The following is a 20,657-nucleotide window of genomic DNA, read 5'->3' as shown; positions in this document are numbered from 1 at the left end:
TTATTGTCTAGATTCACTTGTTCCAACATCAAGACTCCGCTCTCGCTTTATGAATTGATGTTTGGGATGATGGATTAACGATTATCAAACCCTCCGCTTTCGCTTCCACAGTTTGATAATTGTTAATCCACGTTAAGACGGTGAATCTAGATTAGAAATTAGGGTTACATAGAAATTAGGGTTTAGGCTTGTTTTGTTTAGGATTGAGTCACTAGACTCCCCAACAATCCCAAGACGAAGAAGTCTACTCACTCATGTTCATCATAGACATGGGGGAAGAAGAGAGATAAGTAGTAAAATAAATTGCAAAGAAAGTAAAAAGGAAATAAAGACTTTTTATTGAAATAATACTTGAAATAAACAAAGTAAAAAGTGAATGTTTTATGGTTGAAATAAACAAAGTAAAAAGTGAATGTTTTATGGTTGTTTTATGGTTGAAATAAACAAAATTTCCAAATTGGACTTCTGAGAGAATCTTTGGTTGTTTTCATAACCGGGTGGTGCTACTTGTCCATAGGGATTTTGGTTTTTATAAAAATTTTGATTTTGTCTCATCCCTTGGTTGTATTGAGCATAATTCATTTGCTCAACACCATTAATAGCACTACCTAGTTGGCAATCAACACCAGCATGACCAGTTATACCACATATTTCACAAGAAGGAGTAGAAGCAGAATTGATAGCACTAACATTGAGTGTTTCAAGTTTTTCGGTTAGTGTATCAATTTTAGAAGCAAGGTGGTCATAGTTAGAGACTTCGTACATACCTGCCTCCTTTTTGGAGGATGAAGAACTAGTGGTGGCTCTCTCGTCGGTCCATTTGTAATGATTTTGAGCCATGTCTTCAATCAAGGCATACGTCTCCGTGTAGTTCTTATTCATAAGTGCTCCACCTGCAGCTGCATCAACAGACATCTTAGTGGTATAAGACAAGCCATTATAAAAAGTGTGGACTATAAGCCACTTCTCTAGGCCATGGTGGGGACAAAGTCTTAGCATTTCTTTGAAACGCTCCCACGCATCATAGAGAGATTCCCCATCTTTCTGGTTGAACCGCGTGATTTGGTCTCTAAGTTTAGTGGTTTTAGATGGTGGAAAGAAACGGGCAAGGAATGTTTGCCTCATCTGATCCCATGAAGTAATGGAACCGACTTCGAGGGAATGGAACCAAGCGCTAGCTCTATCCCTTATGGAAAAGGGAAAGAGATGAAGTTTTACGACTTCTTGGTTCTCCTTCATGGTTTCACTAATTCGTAGGAAAACAGAGATGTGAAGATTGGGATCCTCAGTGGGGGATCCCGAGAATTGGTTTTGCTGCACCAAGTTAAGTAGGGCAGGCTTAATTTCAAAATTGTCATCCTCAACCTTTGGGTACACAATAACAGCTTGTGGCTCAGCCGTAGACGGCGTTGCATACTCTTTGAGAGTGCGATTGGCCATGGCGGTGTTATTTTGTGCCGCTCTCCTTCTATGTAAGAACCTTTCGATCTCGGGTATGAATACCGCTCGATTTCTAGTTCTTCGCATAAAAGGTTGAGAACCCAAGAAGTTAACGATAACAGAAAAATAAAAAGTTAAAAATAAAAAGAAAAGAGAAAGAGGAGAGAATTCTAATCACTAAGAAAAAGCTAATTAAATTAGTTAACTCCCCGGCAACGGCGCCAAAAACTTGATAGGGCCAAACCGCAAGTGCACGGCCTATCGAAGTAATAGTAGTAAGTAAGAGTATCGTTCCACTAGGGAGTTGTTCAACTTAATTAACTTTTAGTGAATGATTAGAGGAGAGAAAGTTAGAAAAAGGAAGTTTTATTGCTGAAGGTAAAAACAATAATAATAAAGGGCCTCGGGATCATTGGTTTATCATAATGACAAATCCTTCACTAGACAAGACCTAAACATCTAATTTCATGGTTTACACACTAATTTCTAAAGACCGGTTTCCCTTAGCCCCTCACCTTTCCGATGAAAGTCCGGTGAGAGTTTACTTCTAGTAACCAAGCCTATTTCGCTGACATGATTACTAGAAGATGCATAGAGGATTGAAACTACTCTTTTGTCTCAATAATTGCAAAGACTATTTCACTGTTTTGCAATTATTGTCTAGATTCACTTGTTCCAACATCAAGACTCCGCTCTCGCTTTATGAATTGATGTTTGGGATGATGGATTAACGATTATCAAACCCTCCGCTTTCGCTTCCACAGTTTGATAATTGTTAATCCACGTTAAGGCGGTGAATCTAGATTAGAAATTAGGGTTACATAGAAATTAGGGTTTAGGCTTGTTTTGTTTAGGATTGAGTCACTAGACTCCCCAACAATCCCAAGACGAAGAAGTCTACTCACTCATGTTCATCATAGACATGGGGGAAGAAGAGAGATAAACAGTAAAATAAATTGCAAAGAAAGTAAAAAGGAAATAAAGACTTTTTATTGAAATAATACTTGAAATAAACAAAGTAAAAAGTGAATGTTTTATGGTGGAGAGCTACTCTATTTATAGCTTTACACTTGACTTAGAAACTAAGCAACTAAAGGGATAAAATAGTAAAGCTGCAACAGGGTAACTTGGGCCCGAAGAAAAGCAGCAAAAGAGTGTTCTGGGACGGGCACGGCCGTGCCACATGTTGGCACGGGCCTTGCCAAGCTTCTGAGTTTGGGGGAACATATTTTTGTCCCGTATCTTCGTATTCTTGCGCTGTATTTGCTCCAGTCCTCTTTCTTTCGCTCCAAGGCACCTTCCACCATATATTCATTCCTAAAATAAAATAAAAGACAATTTAAAGTAAAATATTCTAAAAGGAAATAAAATGCAATAAAATAAAACTAAATCTTAAATAAAACTAAACTAAATAAAGCATTAAATTAGACTATCTATGACTCATCAGTTGTACACACTGTGCAACAGGTAATTGATGTTGATACTCCGCGTGGACAAGATCCTATAATGGAAGCTATGAGAAGACAGTTAAGAGAGTTGGCTGGAGAACTCTGTGAGGTCAAGGCTAGCCGTGGGAACGGTGTTTCTGCTAAGGCTCGTGATCTATGTCTGGTGTCCCGATTTGAGGTTCCTAAGAAGTTCAAAGTGCCAGATTTTGACAAATACAATGGAACTTCTTGTCCACAAAGCCATGTCATTCGGTACGTCCGAAAGATGGCCAACTACGCAGATAATGATGCACTGATGATCCACTACTTCCAGGATAGCTTGATGGAAGATGCGGCAGACTGGTACACTGGTTTAAGCAAAGACAATATTCATACTTTTGAAGAACTTGTTGCTGCTTTTGAAAGTCATTATGAGTTCAATACCCGCTTGAAGCCAAATAGGGACTCTCTTAAGTCCTTGTCTCAGAAGTCAGATGAAACCTTCCGTGAATACGCTCAGAGATGGAGAGGGGCAGCTGCCCAGGTTTCTCCTCGACTCGATGAAGAAGAGCTGACGCAGACATTCCTGAAGACTCTGGAGAAGGAATATAAGGAAAGAATGATAGTCTCTACTCCAAACAACTTCTCCGATATGGTTACTATGGGAACTCGTCTAGAGGAGGCTGTCAGAGAGGGTATCATTGTTCTTGAGAAGGGTGAATCTTCAGCCAGTGCACCTAAGAAGTATGGTAATGGCCATCATAAGAAGAAAGAATCTGAGGTGGGGATGGTATCTGGTAACGAGTCCACCGCTGCTACTCAATTACCTCTACCCTACCAATATATGCAGTACTCTCAACATCCTTTCTTCCCGCCATTCTACCAGCAATATCCTCTGCCACCAGGACAACCACCAGTGCCCGTTAATGCCATTGCTCAACAAGTACAACAACAGCCTCCTGCTCAACAGCAACAGCAGCAACAACAGGGTCCTCGGCCCAAGACTTATTTTCCACCAATACCTATGCGGTATGCTGAGCTGCTCCCAACTTTACTTGCTAAGGGACACTGCGTCACCAGACCAGGCAAGCCTCCACCTACACCATTGCCTCCCAGGTTCCGACAAGATCTCACATGAGAATTCCATCAGGGCGCTCAAGGCCACGATGTTGAAGGTTGCTATGCTCTGAAGTATATTGTAAAAGACCTGATGGACAGAGGATGGTTGACTTTTGAAAATAGTGTTCCTCATGTTCTTGACAATCCACTTCCAAATCATGCCGCAGTTAAGTTAACATGATCGAGGCTTTTGAAAGAGTTCCTGCTCCTCGAGAGGCTCCCATGTTGAATGTCCGCAATGTTGCTACTCCCTTGGTACCGCTACATGTCAAACTTTGTCAGGCTTCCTTGTTCAAACACGATCATGCTTCTTGTTCAGAATGTCTTCAAAATCATATGGGCCGTTGTGTGGTGCGAGATGATATACAGAGCCTGATGGATGACAAGCACTTGATTGCCAGTGATGTTTGCGTGATTGTGCCAGTATTTCATGATTCTCCTGCTAAAAGTGCATCTCAGACAAGGGATGTTGAACCTTTGGTGATCAGGTTACCTGGTCCGGTATCTTATGCCTCTACAAAGGCAATCCCTTACAAGTACGATGCAACCATGATTCAGAATGGAGTGGAATTGCCTCTGGTATCCCCAGCTACGGTTGATAATGTTGCCGGAGAAATTACGGCTCTGAGAAGCGGAAAAGTCCGTCCACCCTTGTACCAAAAGAAGGTGGTTACACCTATTGCCACAATAACCCCACCAGTTGCTCCTCCTGTTGATAAGAACGCCGGCCCATCAGGCCAATCTATTGAAGAGTCTAATCTGGACGAAATTCCGAGGCTTATCAAAAAGAGCGATTATAAGATTGTAGACCAGCTGTTGCAAACTCCGTCAAAAATATCCATCTTGTCTCTTCTCTTGAGCTCAGAAGCTCACAGGAAAGTGTTGATGAAAGTACTAGAACAGGCTTATGTTGACCATGAAGTCTCTGTGGATCAGTTCGATGGAATAGTGGGTAACATTACTGCTTGCAACAGCTTGGGGTTTGGTGACGATGAGCTCCCCGAAGCAGGGAAATACCACAACTTAGCTTTGCATATCTCAGTGCACTGTAAGTCTGACATGATATCCAATGTACTAGTGGACACTGGGTCATCCTTGAATGTAATGCCTGAGTCTACACTGAGACAGCTGAGCCATCATGGAATTTCTCTAAGGGGAAGCAGCTATTTGGTTAAGGCTTTCGACAGATCTCGCAAGGATGTTCTTGGGGAAGTAGACTTGCCAATTACCATTGGTCCCGAGACATTTCAGATTACTTTCCAAGTCATGGACATCAATGCTTCTTACAGTTGTCTCCTCGGAAGACCATGGATTCATGACGCTGGGGCAGTAACTTCTACTCTGCATCAGAAACTCAAGTTTGTGAGAAATGGTAAGCTTGTCACTGTACATGGTGAAGAAGCATATCTGGTTAGCCAAGTGTCATCTTTCTCTTGTGTTGAAACAAGGTCCGCTGAAGGGACGTCATTTCAAGGCTTGACTGTTGAAGGTGCAGAACCCCGGAGGGCTAGTGCTAGTATTGCTTCATTGAAAGACGCCCAGAGGGCTGTTCAAGAAGGGCAAGCTGCCGGCTGGGGCAAAGTGATACAGATTCTGGAGAATAAGCGTAAAGAGGGCCTTGGATTCTCCCCGACCTCAGGCATTTCAACAGGTTATTTCTACAGTGCTGGGTTTGTCAATGTTATTGCTGAAGATGATGCTGAAAGTAGTTATGTGCCTACATTTGTTATACCAGGAGGCACTATGAGAAATTGGAAGGCCATTGATGTTCCTTTAGTCATGCATGCTTCCATGTAATGTGTCTTGTTGCTCATGCTTTTGTTTTCAAAATAACAATCCTTTCGCTCTGCCCAAGGCGAAAGTGATATCATTGTAAGGGCATGTTTGTTTCGGCATTGCCGTTATTAATAAAAATTGTCGTCTTTTCCGCGACTCTTTGTTTTTTTGTACTTTTAGTGCCTTTTCCCTTGGAAATAATGGTAATGCCAGAAAAAACCAAAACATCTGTATTTTCTCGTTAATTTCAAAAATCTGCATGAAAAACTTTTTCTAAAATCATCCCAATCATATTATGCAGATTGAACCATAATAAACCCGTTGAACACAGTGACCCTATGGTTCCTCCAAATTTTGAATTCCCTGTATATGAAGCTGAAGGTGAGGAGGATAATGAAGAGATACCGTATGAGATCACTCGACTGCTTGAACAAGAAAGAAGAGCCATTCAGCCTCACTAGGAAGAGATTGAGCTTATCAACCTGGGTACTGAAGAGAACAAGCAAGAGATCAAGATCGGTGCTGCACTCGAGCCAGAAGTGAAAAAGAAGATTATTCAGCTTCTTCATGACTATCCAGATATCTTCGCATGGTCCTATGAAGATATGCCGGGTCTAGATCCCAAGATTGTGGAACATCGGATACCGACAAGACCTGAATGTCCTCCTGTCAAACAGAAATTGAGAAGGTCTCGTCCAGACATGGCTCTTAAGATCAAGGCTGAGGTGCAGAAGCAAATTGATGCGGGCTTCCTCATGACAGCTGAATATCCTGAGTGGATTGCCAACATTGTACCAGTACCAAAGAAAGATGGGAAAGTTCGAATGTGTGTTGATTACAGAGATCTGAATAAAGCTAGTCCGAAAGATAACTTCCCACTGCCTCATATTGATGTGCTTGTTGACAGTACTGCCCAATCCAAAGTGTTCTCTTTTATGGATGGTTTCTCTGGCTATAACCAGATACGGATGTCACCAGAAGATAGAGAAAAGACGTCCTTCATCACTCCGTGGGGAACATTCTGTTATAAAGTGATGTCGTTCGGCTTGATAAATGTTGGTGCTACCTATCAAAGGGGTATGACCACTTTGTTTCATGATATGATTCACAAAGAGATTGAAGTATATGTTGATGATATGATTGTAAAATCAAGTGATGAAGAGCAGCATGTTGTGTATTTGAAAAAGATGTTTGAAAGATTAAGAAAGTACTAGCTGCGGTTGAATCCTAACAAGTGCACATTTGGTGTAAGATCTGGAAAGTTGCTAGGCTTCGTTGTCAGTCAAAGAGGCATTGAAGTTGATCCTGACAAAGTCCGAGCCATCAGAGAGATGCCGGCCCCTCAAACTGAAAAGCAAGTCAGAGGTTTCCTCGGACGTCTGAATTACATTTCAAGATTTATATCTCACATGACTACTACCTGCGGACCAATTTTCAAATTACTCAGAAAGAATCAGCCTGTTGTATGGAATGATGAATGCCAGGAAGATTTTGATAGCATTAAAGAATACTTGTTAGAACCACCTATCCTTGTCCCACCAGTGGAAGGAAGGCCTTTGATTATGTACCTGTCAGTGTTAGATGATTCCGTGGGTTGTGTTCTCGGCCAACAAGACAAGACTGGAAAGAAAGAGCATGCTATCTACTATCTGAGCAAGAAGTTCACCGACTGTGAGGCTCGGTATACAATGCTTGAAAAGACTTGTTGTGCTTTAGCCTGGGCCGCCAAACGCCTGTGTCATTATATGGTGAATCATACAACTTGGTTGATATCCCGAATGGGTCCAATCAAGTACATCTTTGAGAAGCCTATTGTTACTGGAAAGATTGCACGTTGGCAAATGTTGTTGTCTGAATATGATATTTTGTACAAAGCTCAGAAGGCAATCAAAGGAAGTTTCCTTGCCGAGCATCTTGCTTGTAAACCTCTTGATGATTACCAGCCAATTAAGTTTGATTTCCCTGATGAAGAGATCATGTATCTGAAAGCAAAAGACTGTGAAGAACCACTGATCAATGAAGGGCCGGATCCCAATAGCAAATGGGGATTGGTATTTGATGGTGCTGTCAATGCTTATGGTAAAGGAATTGGGGCCATTATTGTAACTCCGCAGGGGCACCACATTCCTTTCACTGCTCGAATAACTTTTGAATGCACGAACAACATAGCTGAATATGAAGCATGCATCTTGGGCATTGAAGAAGCCATTGACCTAAGAATTAAGCACCTTGACATCTATGGAGATTCTGCACTTGTTATTAATCAGATAAAGGGTGAATGGGAGACTCATCATGAGAAGTTGATCCCTTACCGTGACTATGCAAGACGTCTGTTGACATATTTTACCAAGGTTGAACTGCACCATATTCCTCGGGATGAGAACCAGATGGCCGATGCTCTTGCCACTTTGTCTTCCATGTTTCGTGTGAATCACTGGAATGACGTGCCCGTAATCAAGGTGCAGCGTCTTGATAGACCCGCTCATGTGTTTACTATTGAAAACATGCCAGATCAGGCTGATAAAGATGTGAATAATGGAAAACCTTGGTATCATAATATCAAACAGTTCCGGCAGAATCATGAATATCCACCTGGTGCTTCCAACAGGGATAAAAAGACCTTGAGACGATGGGCTAGTAAATTCCTTCTGGACGGAGAAATCCTATACAAGAGAAACTATGACATGGTCTTATTGAGGTGTGTTGATAAACAAGAAGCTGAGAAATTGATGCATGATGTACATGACGGTACCTTTGGGACCCACGCTATAGGTCACACTATGTCAAGAAAACTGTTAAGAGCCGGCTATTACTGGATAACTATGGAGCGTGACTGCCACAAACATGCCAAGAGATGCCACAAATGTCAAATTTATGCTGACAAAATCCATGTGCCTCCACACGCTCTCAATGTTATATCTTCCCCATGTCCTTTCTCTATGTGGGGCATTGACATGATCGGAAGAATTGAACCGAAGGCTTCCAATGGACATCGTTTCATTCTAGTGGCAATTGACTATTTCACCAAGTGGGTTGAAGCTGCTTCCTATGCAAATGTGACCAAACAAGTAGTTGTCAAGTTTATCAAGAATAACATCATCTGTCGATATGGTGTTCCCAACAAGATCATCACTGACAATGGTTCCAATCTGAACAATAGCATGATGCAAGCTTTATGTGAAGAATTCAAAATCGAACATCACAACTCTTCTCCTTATAGACCTCAGGTGAATGGTGCAGTTGAGGCCGCTAACAAGAACATCAAGAAGATTGTTCAGAAGATGGTCACTACTTACAAAGACTGGCATGAGATGCTACCGTTTGCCTTGCATGGTTACCGTACTACGGTGCGCAGTTCAACCGGGGCAACCCCTTTCTCTTTGGTATATGGTATGGAAGCAGTTCTCCCTCTGGAAGTGGAGATTCCATCTCTTCGAGTAATCATGGAAGCAAAATTAACTGAGGCTGAATGGTGTCAAAGTCGGTACGATCAGTTGAATTTGATTGAAGAGAAACGTATGGATGCTATGGTTCATGGACAGTTGTATCAAGTACGGATGAAGAATGCTTTTGACAAGAAAGTCCGACCTCGAGAATTCAAGGAAGGCGAACTTGTATTGAAAAGAAGGATAAGCCAGCAACCTGACCCAAGGGGCAAGTGGACACCTAACTATGAAGGTCCTTATGTTGTCAAGAAGGCTTTCTCTGGGGGTGCTTTGATTCTTACACATATGGATGGTGTTGAACTCCCAAACCCTGTTAATGCCGATATAGTCAAGAAATACTTTGTCTAAAAAGAAAAGAACAGCGTGGTAGGTCGAAAACCCGAAGGGGGCGGCCTAGGCAAAAATGCGCTTCCCGGTGGATCGAAAACCCGAAAGGGCGATCCAGGCAAAAGTTAGGGACAAAAAAAATGAATATGAAAAAGCTCGCTGAGATTATACGCAACTCAGGCAAGAATGAGCTCCTCGATGAGCCGAAAACCTGAAAGGGCGGTTCATGCAAAAATGAGGTTGACAATAAAAGACAAGTAACTATATCTGGCAAACCACCACCACTCCTTGGGGCATCTGCAACTGTCAATGATCATCTTCATCAGAAGCTTCTGTACTTGTGAATTCAAAATTTCTATGAAATGTAGCGGTCATCGTGTTCAATGTACCACCAACCAATAAAATTACCATTTTCCAAGCTTTGTAAATCCTTGGGGTTATGCCTTTGGCTGACTTTCACTCTTCTACATCAATTTAAGCTCGTGCTTTTGTTTGAAATTCTATTTTTCTTTCTACTTTCAATGCTATATACAAAATATTTTCTTTCTATTTGATAATATCAATGTATGAAACAAACATTTTTGAAAATTGAAAAATCTTTTCCTGACTATTTTGAAAGCAAACATGAGCAATAGGGTACATTTCAATGAAACATGTATGAATAAATGAGTGTCAATGTCCATTTCAATATGTGTTACAAGCAGGTTGTTCCCCAGGACGATCTGTGGTCAATGGCAAGAATGAAAAAAAACAGAATGAAAATGAAAAATGAAAATAAAAAGCTCGCTAAGTTGAAAACCCGAAAGGGCGGCTTAGGCAAAAATGAGCGCTCCGCTGATTGACAACCAATGAAGGCAATTCAGGCAAAAATGGGGCAATGAAAAGAATTTATTCCCGGTGAATCGAAAACTCGAAAGGGCGGTTCAGGCAAAAATGGGATTGAAAATAAAAGAAAGAATGAAGAATGAAAAGCATTGACCACAGATGCGAACATCCAGTGTTTACCCAGCACTGATACGCCTAACAACGGCGACCTGTATCAAAGAATTTTTCAAGGGTCCCTCTTCTACAAGTTTTATTTCCCTCAGCCATGGTTTTGATACGTCTTTCAACGACGGTCTCTCCAAAGAGAATTTCCATGTGAATGTGTTATAACACGAGCCACTACGTGCCCAATCTTCCAATGTTTCGTCTGTCTCTGTGAAACTTCTCTGTCAAACTACAAACCAATCATGCATTTCAAGCATTCATACATGCATAATCATGCATTTTATGTGCTCATACATTCAATAATCTTGTTATACCATACATACATGTTGCAGTCCCAATCTTCATTTTCAAATTCAACTCAATCTTCAATTTCAATCCTCAATTCAACTCAAATACAATCCCCAATTTCAATCCAATCTCAATTTCAATTCAATTCAATTTCAACTGTCAAATTCAATTCAATCCCAACTTTCAATCCAATCTCAATGTCAATTTAACTCAGTTTCAATTTCCAATTCGACTTAATCACAATCTCCAATTCAATTCAATGTCAACTCCCCAACTCAATGTCTATGTCTATGTCTCTGATTAATCTCAATTTTCAATCTCAAACTGTCAATTCAATGTCTTTGTCAATGTTAATCCACTCTCAATTTGTTTTTGGGCCAACAAAAATGGTCATGTCTATCAAGTCAATATCAACTTACTCTCAATCTGTATCTTTCCAAATCAAATTTCCAATTTGTATCTTGTTATCGGTCAAGTGGCTAGTTCGATCCAAAGAACAGCTTGTACCCGCTTATATGCCTATGTTTCCGGTCAAACGACAAGTTCGATCCAAAGAACAGTTTGCACCAACCTGCATGTTGTAATGCTGGTAAAGCCGCAAGTTCGTTCCAAAGAACAACTTGTATCAGTATTTTGTCTATACTTCTAGGTCAAACAGCAAGTTCGATCCGAAGAACAGTTTGTACCTGCCTATCTGTTTGTATCTTCAATCAAGCGACAAGTTCGATCCAAAGAACAGCTTGTATCTTCCTATATGTTTATGTCTCCAGTCAAGTGTCAAGTTCGATCCAAAGAACAGCTTGTACCTGTCTTGTATTTCTATTCCCAGTCAAGCGGCAAGTTCGATCCAAAGAACAGCTTGTACCCATCTCTTGTTTGTATTCCATGGTCAAGTGGCGAGTTCGATCCAAAGAGTAGCTTGTACCTATCTTTGGTTTGTCTACCATGTCAATGTCTACCTAAATCACCAGTGATATGACATGCTCTGTAAACTCCAGTTCGTTTGTCTTGCATTCATAATCAAAACGTTGCATGACATTCATATTTTGAAAATCTGAGAGCGTATTTTTATGTCCAAAAACAGTGCAAATGTTAATATTTAAGTATCTTCGTCCCGTCAAATCAAAGACTTCGTCTCTTGACGCTCCGGACAAAGAAACTTAAATAGGGGCAGCTGTTATACCCTAATTTTGGACCTAAAAATACTAGCTCAATTGTTCTTTTCTTGTATTTCAAGTCATTTGATATGTCTCTGATCAATTGCACCTTCCTCTGCATCTTATTTCAATGTTACTTGCAAAATTCATGAAAAAGGGTATTTTAGTCATTTCCTGTATCCAAACTCATTTTAGTCCTTTAAAAATTGTTTGAGTCTTTTCAATTGGTTTGAATAAGTCTTTATTTCAATTCTATGTCAAAATCCATTTCCAAAATTGCATTTGAAGTCATTTTGAGTCAGTTTAGCCCCTAGGGGCATTTTAGTCTTTTCATGTGTTAAAGACTCTGTTTAGTTTCTAAAAATTGTCTCTGAGTCTTTTACTTTGCTTGTATAAACTCTTGCTTTGATTACCTGTTAAAAAACCATTCTAAAGTTGCATCTGAGTCGTTTTGAGTCGTTTTGGTCCCCAGGGGCATTTTGGTCATTTCACACGAAATTTCGACAGAGAGAGGTTACTTTAAAGTACCTCATTTAAGTAATTGGTTTGTTTTAGTCCGTTTTGTTATTTTTAATCGTTTCACTTTACGTTTAGTCAAATTTACCAATTTTTAGTCCAATTTTATTTTTAATTTTGTCAAAGTCCTCAAATTTCTTATAATTGCATCCAAGTCCTTTTTTGTTTCGAATTTATTTTTAAGTCCTTTTCTTTTAAATAATTGCAGAACAGTCCATATTATGTCCAATTTTATTTTTAGTTTTTTTATTATTTGCAAGATGGTCCCTTTAAATTTTCCAGAATTGCAGAATGGTCCTTTTGTCCAAGTCATTGTCCAAGTCATCAGTCCAGAATACGTGGCAAGTCCTAAGTGGCTCAGAGGCCACATGGCAGCCTATATAAGGCTGTGTCATCAATGCAACAGAAAAAAATCAATCACAATGTACCAACACATCACAAACAAAATCACACATTCTCTCTCCAGTTAGTTACGATCAAAAACACAGAGCTTGAAGAACTTCATCGAAGTTCATCAAGAACTTCCCAGAAATTCTCAATCCAAAACCCTAACAAACTCAATCCTCCAACAGAATTCATCATCAAACACACAAAATCAAAAGAAACTTTCAGAAAACCAAAGATCAACACCGTTTCAATTAGAAAAACTTTCATCAAATTCGGTTTAATTCGTGTTTGTTCTCAGTGATTCCTTACGGAAATCATCATCATCGAACCATATCATTCATCCTCTTGCAATTCAAGTCGAAGACGATCACAAGAAGGAAGTTTGAGAAGAGAAGAAGAAGAAGAATCAAAGCAAGATTTGAACCGGTGAAGAAGGAGAAGAGAGTTTCACCGATTTATTTTCGGTTCAACGCTTACCAGAAGAATCAGAAGCTTACTCGAGAATCTTTCGTTCGAATCTCCAAATTAAAGCCAGGTAAACACACGAACTTTTCTCGTTTTTGTTCCAAATCATCATCGAAAGTTCGTAATCAAAAATAAACGGTGAAACAAAGTAGATCAACAAGCTTTACAACTTGTTCTTTCGAAAAAGCCTGGAAAAGTTTGAAAAAGTTCAAAGTCGAAACCCTAAAATGTAGATCTAGGATGATTCACCATTTATTTCGTAAAATCAAGTTCAAATTCATAATCAGCGTGAAAAATAGAACAGATTAGGGTTTGGATTCATGAGATTCGAAGCATCTGAAATGTTGCCGGAATCTGGAATTCACGGCGGTGACAATGAAGATTCCGATGAATCTTCATCGTCTCCAGCCGTTTCATTCCAGAAACCGGCGGTGGAGGATGAACGGAGAGGAAGAGAGAAGGGAGAGCCTCTCTCTCTAGTTTCAAGTTTAGAGAGAGAAACGAATGGGAGAAATGAATGAACCGGTCCCATTACCTTTATATAAGCATTGTTGGACAGTTTGGGTTCAGTTAAACCACACCAGTTCATTCGTTTCCCACCTGAACCATGTGTTTCCATCGTTAGATCTAGGGTTTCACCTTCTGGATCAATCTAACGGTCTGTCTTGCTTCCTGTGTGATCTGGATCTTTTTCTTGGGTTTGGGCCTTAGGCTTCTTCGTTTTCCTGCGTTTTTTAGTATTTCTTGCTACATACACCTCTGAGCTTTGCTATTTGAACCTCTGTTGTGTCAAAAATTTCTAAAACAATTCCTAATTTTTTTTTTCTTAATGCTTTCTTGATGTTTTTTTGTTCATTTTTGGTGATTCTTACCTGTTAATATTGATTAGGAAAATATAGGAGGAAACATTGATTTCTTGATTAGTGGAGTATCTTTAATCTTGTTAAAAGTTTGTTAAAAACTTCTATAATTTTGTGAAGCAACTTTTGTGATTGGTGTGGCTACTTAAAACTTGTTTCCATGATATTTTGCCATGCTAAAAAGTGGGTAAAAATATGTGTGAATTTGCTTGTGATCTTTGGGGTGACTTTTGTCTATATTTGTGAATTTTTCTTGTATATTTTGATTCCAATCTTTTGTCTCTTGGTGATTGATACTTGATAGATAAAATTGGTGAGGTGTTTGTCTTTAGTTTAGGATATTTGGTGCTGTTTCTGATGAATGTTGTGTGTTTGCTTGCCTTGCAAGTTATGGAATTTTTGCTTGGGAAAATGAAGTGGAAAATATGTCCATGAATATGTCATGATTCTTGGCTTGATATCTCTTTGTGATCCTCATGATGTGGCTGAAGTAAAACCTTTTGAAAATTGTCAATGATATGAGAGTCATAGGTCATATGCTTGCTTTGGATATTATGATAGATTTTAGATATACTTTGTTACTTCTATGTTAATAGTTTTGTTGATTTTTGTCAAGTTTTTTAGTGATTCTCTTGCTTATAATTTTCATTATATGCCTATTATTACTAACCACTTTGCTTCATGTTTCATGCATCCCATAAGCATCTCACACTCCATTCTTCCTCTTCACTTTAATTTCTTGCACTTTAAAATTCATGCAAAGCTTATAATGTAAAGACCTAGGAATTTTGTAAATTTTCTTTATGCTTTTAAATTCTTACAAGACCATAGAATGTATCTAGGCCAATGATGTAAAGTACTATGGAATCTAATGATGTACACCGACACAAGCACCGACACATGCACACACATCACATAGATATTTCTAGATGTTTGGCTAGGATATGTAGTGAACCTATTAATTCATCAACCTTCAAGCTTGAAATGTCCTGTGCCTCCTCAATAGCTGTAACTTTCATGTCAAATCTCTTAGGTAGAGATCTGAGAATTTTCCTCACAAGCTTTTCATCAGAGATTTTCTCTCCAAGGGACTCAAACGAATTTGCAATGTCTAGGATATTTAAGTGATAATCCTGAATGCTCTCATCTTCTAACATTTTCAAATTCTCAAATTTAGTGGTAAGAAGTTTTATTTTAGCACTTTTTACCTTAGTTGTGCCTTCATGAGCAGTTTTGAGAATCTCCCAAGCATCCTTAGCCACAGTGCATTGCTTGATCAGTCTGAACATATTTTTGTCCACACCATTGAACAGAGCTTTCAAAGCTTTTAAGTTTCCAAGAGCCAATTCATCTTCATCAGCACTCCATTTTTCTTCAGGTTCCAACACATCAGTCCTGTTGCCATCAGCATCAAGTTGTACAGGATGTTCCCAACCTCTCAGAACTGCCTTCCATGTTTTGTTGTCAAAAGACTTGAGGAAGCCACTCATGCGTGATTTCCAGTAATCATAGTTTGAGCCATCCAACAGAGGGGGCCTGTTAACAAATCAACCTTCTTTGTCTATAGTGCTAGAATAGAACTCCCTGGAGCTCACCCTAAAACAGGCAGGGTGCCTGCTCTGATGCCAATTGAAATTCTAGCGTACTTGTTTTAACACGTTCTGTCAGATGTTTTAATGTTTGCAATGTTCTGATTAATGTTTCAACACCAACCGATAAACAGAAATAAAACAAGAAAAATAATGGACAAAAAATAAAGAACACAGGAAGTTTGTTGACCCAGTTCAGCACAACACGCTTACATCTGGGGGCTACCAAGCCAGGAAGGAAATCCACTAGTGTAGTCCTTATTCAATAGCTCTCAGAAAACTCCTCGTTTACACTATATGACCTAGGACCTATCCATATAGACTTCAACCAAAGAAATCCTGGATCTAAGATCCCATCTCACTATCCTAATGGTCATTCACTGCCCCAGTGACCTATCAGACCTCAAACACAACAAGATACAAGTTACCTTCCAACACAAACAACCAAACCTTGTTTCACAACTTAGGTTTGATGCACAAGAGTATCAATACTCACAAACTCAGTCCTAAACAAGTATCTAACATGACACAAGAAAGGCACACAGTAAAGATTCTAGACTTGCATCACAAACGACACAAGAACACTATACATGAAGACTCAAGTATCTAACATGACACAAGAAAGGCACACAGTAATCGATTAGGTCTTGAAGTCTTCTTTTTATACTGAAGCAGCTTGGGCTAAATAATTCATTGGGCTTCAGTAAACTTGCAGATCGGTTTAGCAAACCTGCAAAACAGAATCAGAAACAATTCTGGAAAGTCCTAATATGTCGGAACCTATTTAGAGACATTCCAAATTGTAACAAATATTTCCTAAAATAAAATATCTATTTTAGTAATATTCAACAACTTATTCTTATAAGATATGCGCGTTACTTGGTCAGTAAGTAAAGGAAATATGGTTTCCTTAAACGATAAAATACGCGCGTACAGAAAAGGCAGAAACCCAGGCACACTAAACCGTGCCAGGATGTTGGAACATTGTATCCAACATCATACAGAGTTGCCTAACCACATCCTGGAACATTGGTTCCAACTTACAGAACAAGGATATTTGTTTTAGCAACAATGCAGCCAACACAAATACCCAACAAAATCCTTAGATTATAAGCTAATTGGATTATGTGATGCTGATTATGCTGGTGATAGGATTGAAAGAAAGTCAACCAGTGGCATTGTGAATTTCAGGGTGACAATCTGTTATCCTGGGCTAGCAAAAGACAAACAACTATTGCTATGTCTACAGCAGAAGCAGAATACATTTCAGCTACAAGTTGTTGTGCACAACTACTTTGGATGAAACATCAGTTGGAAGATTATCAGATTATTGCTAACAGTATTCCCATTTATTTTGATAATACTGCTGCTATTTGTTTGTCTAAAAATTCAATTTTGCATTCAAGAGCTAAGAATATTGAAATCAAACACCATGTCATCAGAGACTATGTTCAAAAAGGAATTTTAGATATACAATTCATTGATACTGAGAATCAATGGGCTGATATATTTACTAAGTCTTTAAATGTTGAAAGATTTGATTTTATAAAGAAAAGTTTGAACATGCACTTTATGTCTAATTAAAAGCTTGCTTGCTCCTGAATAGGATTTTAGGTTCTGAAGTCTGTTCAGAAGTTGTGGTCCATCAGAAGCTCTTTATTGAGGTTCTAAGGAAAATGTGCTTCTGATGATGAAGTCAGCATCTGAAGTTCAGAAGCTGGATTTTGTGCTTCTAAATAGTAGAGTTAGTGGAAACGCTGGAAGTTACTTTTTGGTAGCACTGACCCACATCTTGGCAATTACTCTGAGAACTGCTGACATGACCTATCTGTATTAGTGTATAACTTAAAAGGGCAATGATGATTCAATAGCTTTGAAAGTACGTTCACACGCCCCCAATGTCATTAATGTTATGTTTGTTTGTTGTTTTTCTGAATTGCAATCGTTTTTACTCTTAACACTTAGTCAATTCACACACTACTCACTTCACAACACACACTTCATCTTTCAAACCTACTCTTTGCGAAGTAAGCGCAAGTCTCAACCCTAGAACCCTAAATCATCGTCTTCATCAAATGGCATCATCAAGCTCGCAACAAGACATTCCGGAATCAACAACCAGCATGTAACTACATCAAGAGCAACCAGAAAGGGTTGCGTATCTGATGGCTGTGTCTACTATAAAGCTTAAAGAATATCAATTGAGTGTACAGGTTGAAAATCCAATTGATTTCTCATCTCTTCTGCATCACGATTATAATATCAAGGGATTTTATAATACTCAAGGCTGGTAGGAGTACTTTAGGATGCTAAATGGTCCAACTTATAAAGCCTTGGTAAGGCATTTCTGGGTCAGAGCATCTATGTTCGACAGAAAAGCAGCAGATGAAGAAGAAAAAGATCTGATTCTACGTTATCCAGAGCTTGCTGGGAAAAGGAGGGACAAAATGATGCTAGAGCCCTTTAATGGGACTGAAATCAGGTTGACTGTGATGGGACTTCCCATAAGAATCACTCAGGAGGTGATTGCTTCTGTGATTGGCGTAGAAGCTACTGGCAAAAATTCTGGGATAGAGATTCCAAACGCTAAGGATAGCTTCTGGAATGATATTGTCAACATGACTCTCTTCAATTCAACAATACCAAAGAAGTATACTGATTTAGATATGGAGAGGAAGATACTTCTGAAAATACAATACGAGAACTTGCTACCAAAGGGTGGTGGTAGTGACCAACCTTCAGACTTCTTTCTGAAATCTTCCATCAAGAAGGAGTAATTGCAGCACTCAGTGCAACAAGGTTCTATACTGACACAATGCTAGATACAGTGGTTGTCAAGGTGATCAATGGGCAAACCTTGAAGAACATGTACCTGATTGAGAAGTACACGCCTCTGAAGTCAGATATTAGTGAAACTATGGTGGTCTCACAACTGAATGTTGATTTCCCTCCAATCTGTAAGAAGGATTCTCTTGCAGTTCAAATGGCACTTCTCAGTGATCATTTCACAAGAACTGGTGAGGCTATAAGCTTGGAAGAGGGTTCTAAGGATATGCCAGGAACTGAGCTACCTGTTGAAAGAAGTAGAAAGGGAAAGAGAAAGGAAATGACAAAGGAAGAGTATTTAGCTGCTTAAAAACAGCTAAAAGAGCCAAGAAAGAGAAGCTGAAGATTGGTGGTTCTGCAATACCATCAATAAAGGAAGAGGTTGAGGATCTGGACACAGATGTGATCCTGAAGAGGAAGACCAGAAGTGGCAAAGCTGCTGCTTCTGCAACTGAATTTACTCCTGAATAACCTCCAGTGCCCAAGAGGAAGAGGAAGCCTGCAATGAGGAAGATCAAGGAATCTCCCTATGTGGTTGAGGAAGTAGAAGGTGTAGAGACTTCTACAAACTTAGTAACAAGGGAATTGAAGAAAAAGAAGGAAGAAGAAGCTACTGCTCAGGCTCTTCAGAAGGCTTTGGAGCTTTCAAAGAAGATTGAGGTTCCTGCATCTAGCATTGTAAGAAAAGATGTAGCTTCCATTGCTGCAGAAGCTATTCAAGCTACTGAGGATCTTCAACAACAAGTGACCTCAGAAGTTGAGAACTTGATGCCGGTTCTGAAGATGTCCAGAAAGATGTTGCTTCTGAGCCAGTGGAAGTTGTCAATGTAAAGTCAGATTCAGACTCATCCATCTCATCCACCTCATCATCATCTTCTGATTCTGATGATGATATACCTATAGGACAACATTACCCAAAACTTACAAAAAGCCATCCAACATCAACCAAACTTCCTAAAAAGCCTTCTCAGTCAATCACCTTTGAACCAGTGTTTCCAACTATTCATAGAAAAATAGGTGAGATACTTGAACTCAGAAGCAGTAGACTACCCCCTAACCATCCTGATCAACCACAAATCATTCCACCTCTCAACGTGGTTGTACCTGGTGAGGATAACCCAAACTCAGAGAAAGCCTCTAAAATAGCCTCTGAAGCTGTTGCTTTTAAGAAATTCATTTCAGAAAGCCCCCATCAACAACCACCTAAACCACAAAAGACTTCAACTTCACAAATACCATAACCACCCAACACTCTAACTGAACCACAAATTAACCCACCTACAAATGTCATTAAACCAACATCCCCAAACAACTCTACAGTCACTCCAATGGATATTGACACTGATCAACAAGTCAATCCCCAAGCTTCAATTTTCACTATACAAGTTAACACTGATCAACCATCCTCATCAACCCTACCTGATCCACAAATCACCATTCCAGAGTCTGAACCTGTTCAAGACCGTTCACTTAGTGCTTCTGACCAAACTTCAGACTCAAAAATTCTTGAACAACCACCCCTAGACATCCTGGAATCTGACTACATTGAATCTGAGTTATTCAAGATCAACTCAGAAATGCAAGATCTGGTTCATCTCAGAAGAATGCTTGAATTGCCTATTGTCTATGAGGAACATTGGGCATCTTTGAAGAGAAAAACTTCTGACCTGATAGAAGCTGTGAGCAAGAAGTCTATCAAGATCAAAGCTGCTACAGTTAGAAGATTTTTGAAGAATCTGCAATCAGCTGAGCAAGCTAGAACTCCTAAACTGTGTCTGGCAAATGAGCCTTTCTACTCAAAGTCAGACTATGTTTCAAGGGAAGCAAGGATCTTCAAGATGCTGAAACAGAAATTGGCAAAGCAACAAGAGGAATCCAAGGCTAGGGAAGATTCTCTCCTTCAGAGGCAGTTGGCTCTTGAAGACTTGGTGAAGAAGCAATCTGAGCAAATAGATTGCATGATGACTATGATCCAACAATAACAACAACCCAACCTTTAGTTGCACACCTTAGTGTTTTTTTTTTCGTTTCTGGTTGTTTATAT

General features: G+C 39.5%; 2 protein-coding genes and 1 non-coding gene across 3 annotated transcripts; 2 read left to right on the top strand and 1 right to left on the bottom strand.

Annotated features, from left to right (window-relative positions):
* The first annotated feature begins 970 nt into the window (after positions 1-970).
* On the top strand, positions 971-1,077 carry LOC146915767 (small nucleolar RNA R71). The gene has a single exon (XR_015017022.1). It is a non-coding gene; the product is annotated as a small nucleolar RNA R71 (small nucleolar RNA).
* Positions 1,078-15,109: 14,032 nt separating this feature from the next.
* Positions 15,110-15,688, bottom strand: LOC146915766 (uncharacterized). Its single transcript, XM_085721430.1, has one exon. It carries the CDS (start codon positions 15,686-15,688, stop codon positions 15,110-15,112), a length of 579 nt encoding a protein of 192 aa, XP_085577556.1.
* Positions 15,689-18,093: 2,405 nt separating this feature from the next.
* Positions 18,094-18,564, top strand: LOC146915765 (uncharacterized). Its single transcript, XM_085721429.1, has one exon. The coding sequence runs from the start codon at positions 18,094-18,096 to the stop codon at positions 18,562-18,564; it is 471 nt and encodes a 156-aa protein (XP_085577555.1).
* Positions 18,565-20,657: the final 2,093 nt, after the last annotated feature.

The sequence above is a fragment of the Medicago sativa genome, chromosome 6 (genome assembly GCF_051527215.1).
Source record: "Medicago sativa cultivar Bolivia chromosome 6, Bolivia_mono, whole genome shotgun sequence".
Taxonomy (NCBI): domain Eukaryota; kingdom Viridiplantae; phylum Streptophyta; class Magnoliopsida; order Fabales; family Fabaceae; genus Medicago; species Medicago sativa.
This window is presented reverse-complemented; position numbering and strand designations above follow the sequence as displayed.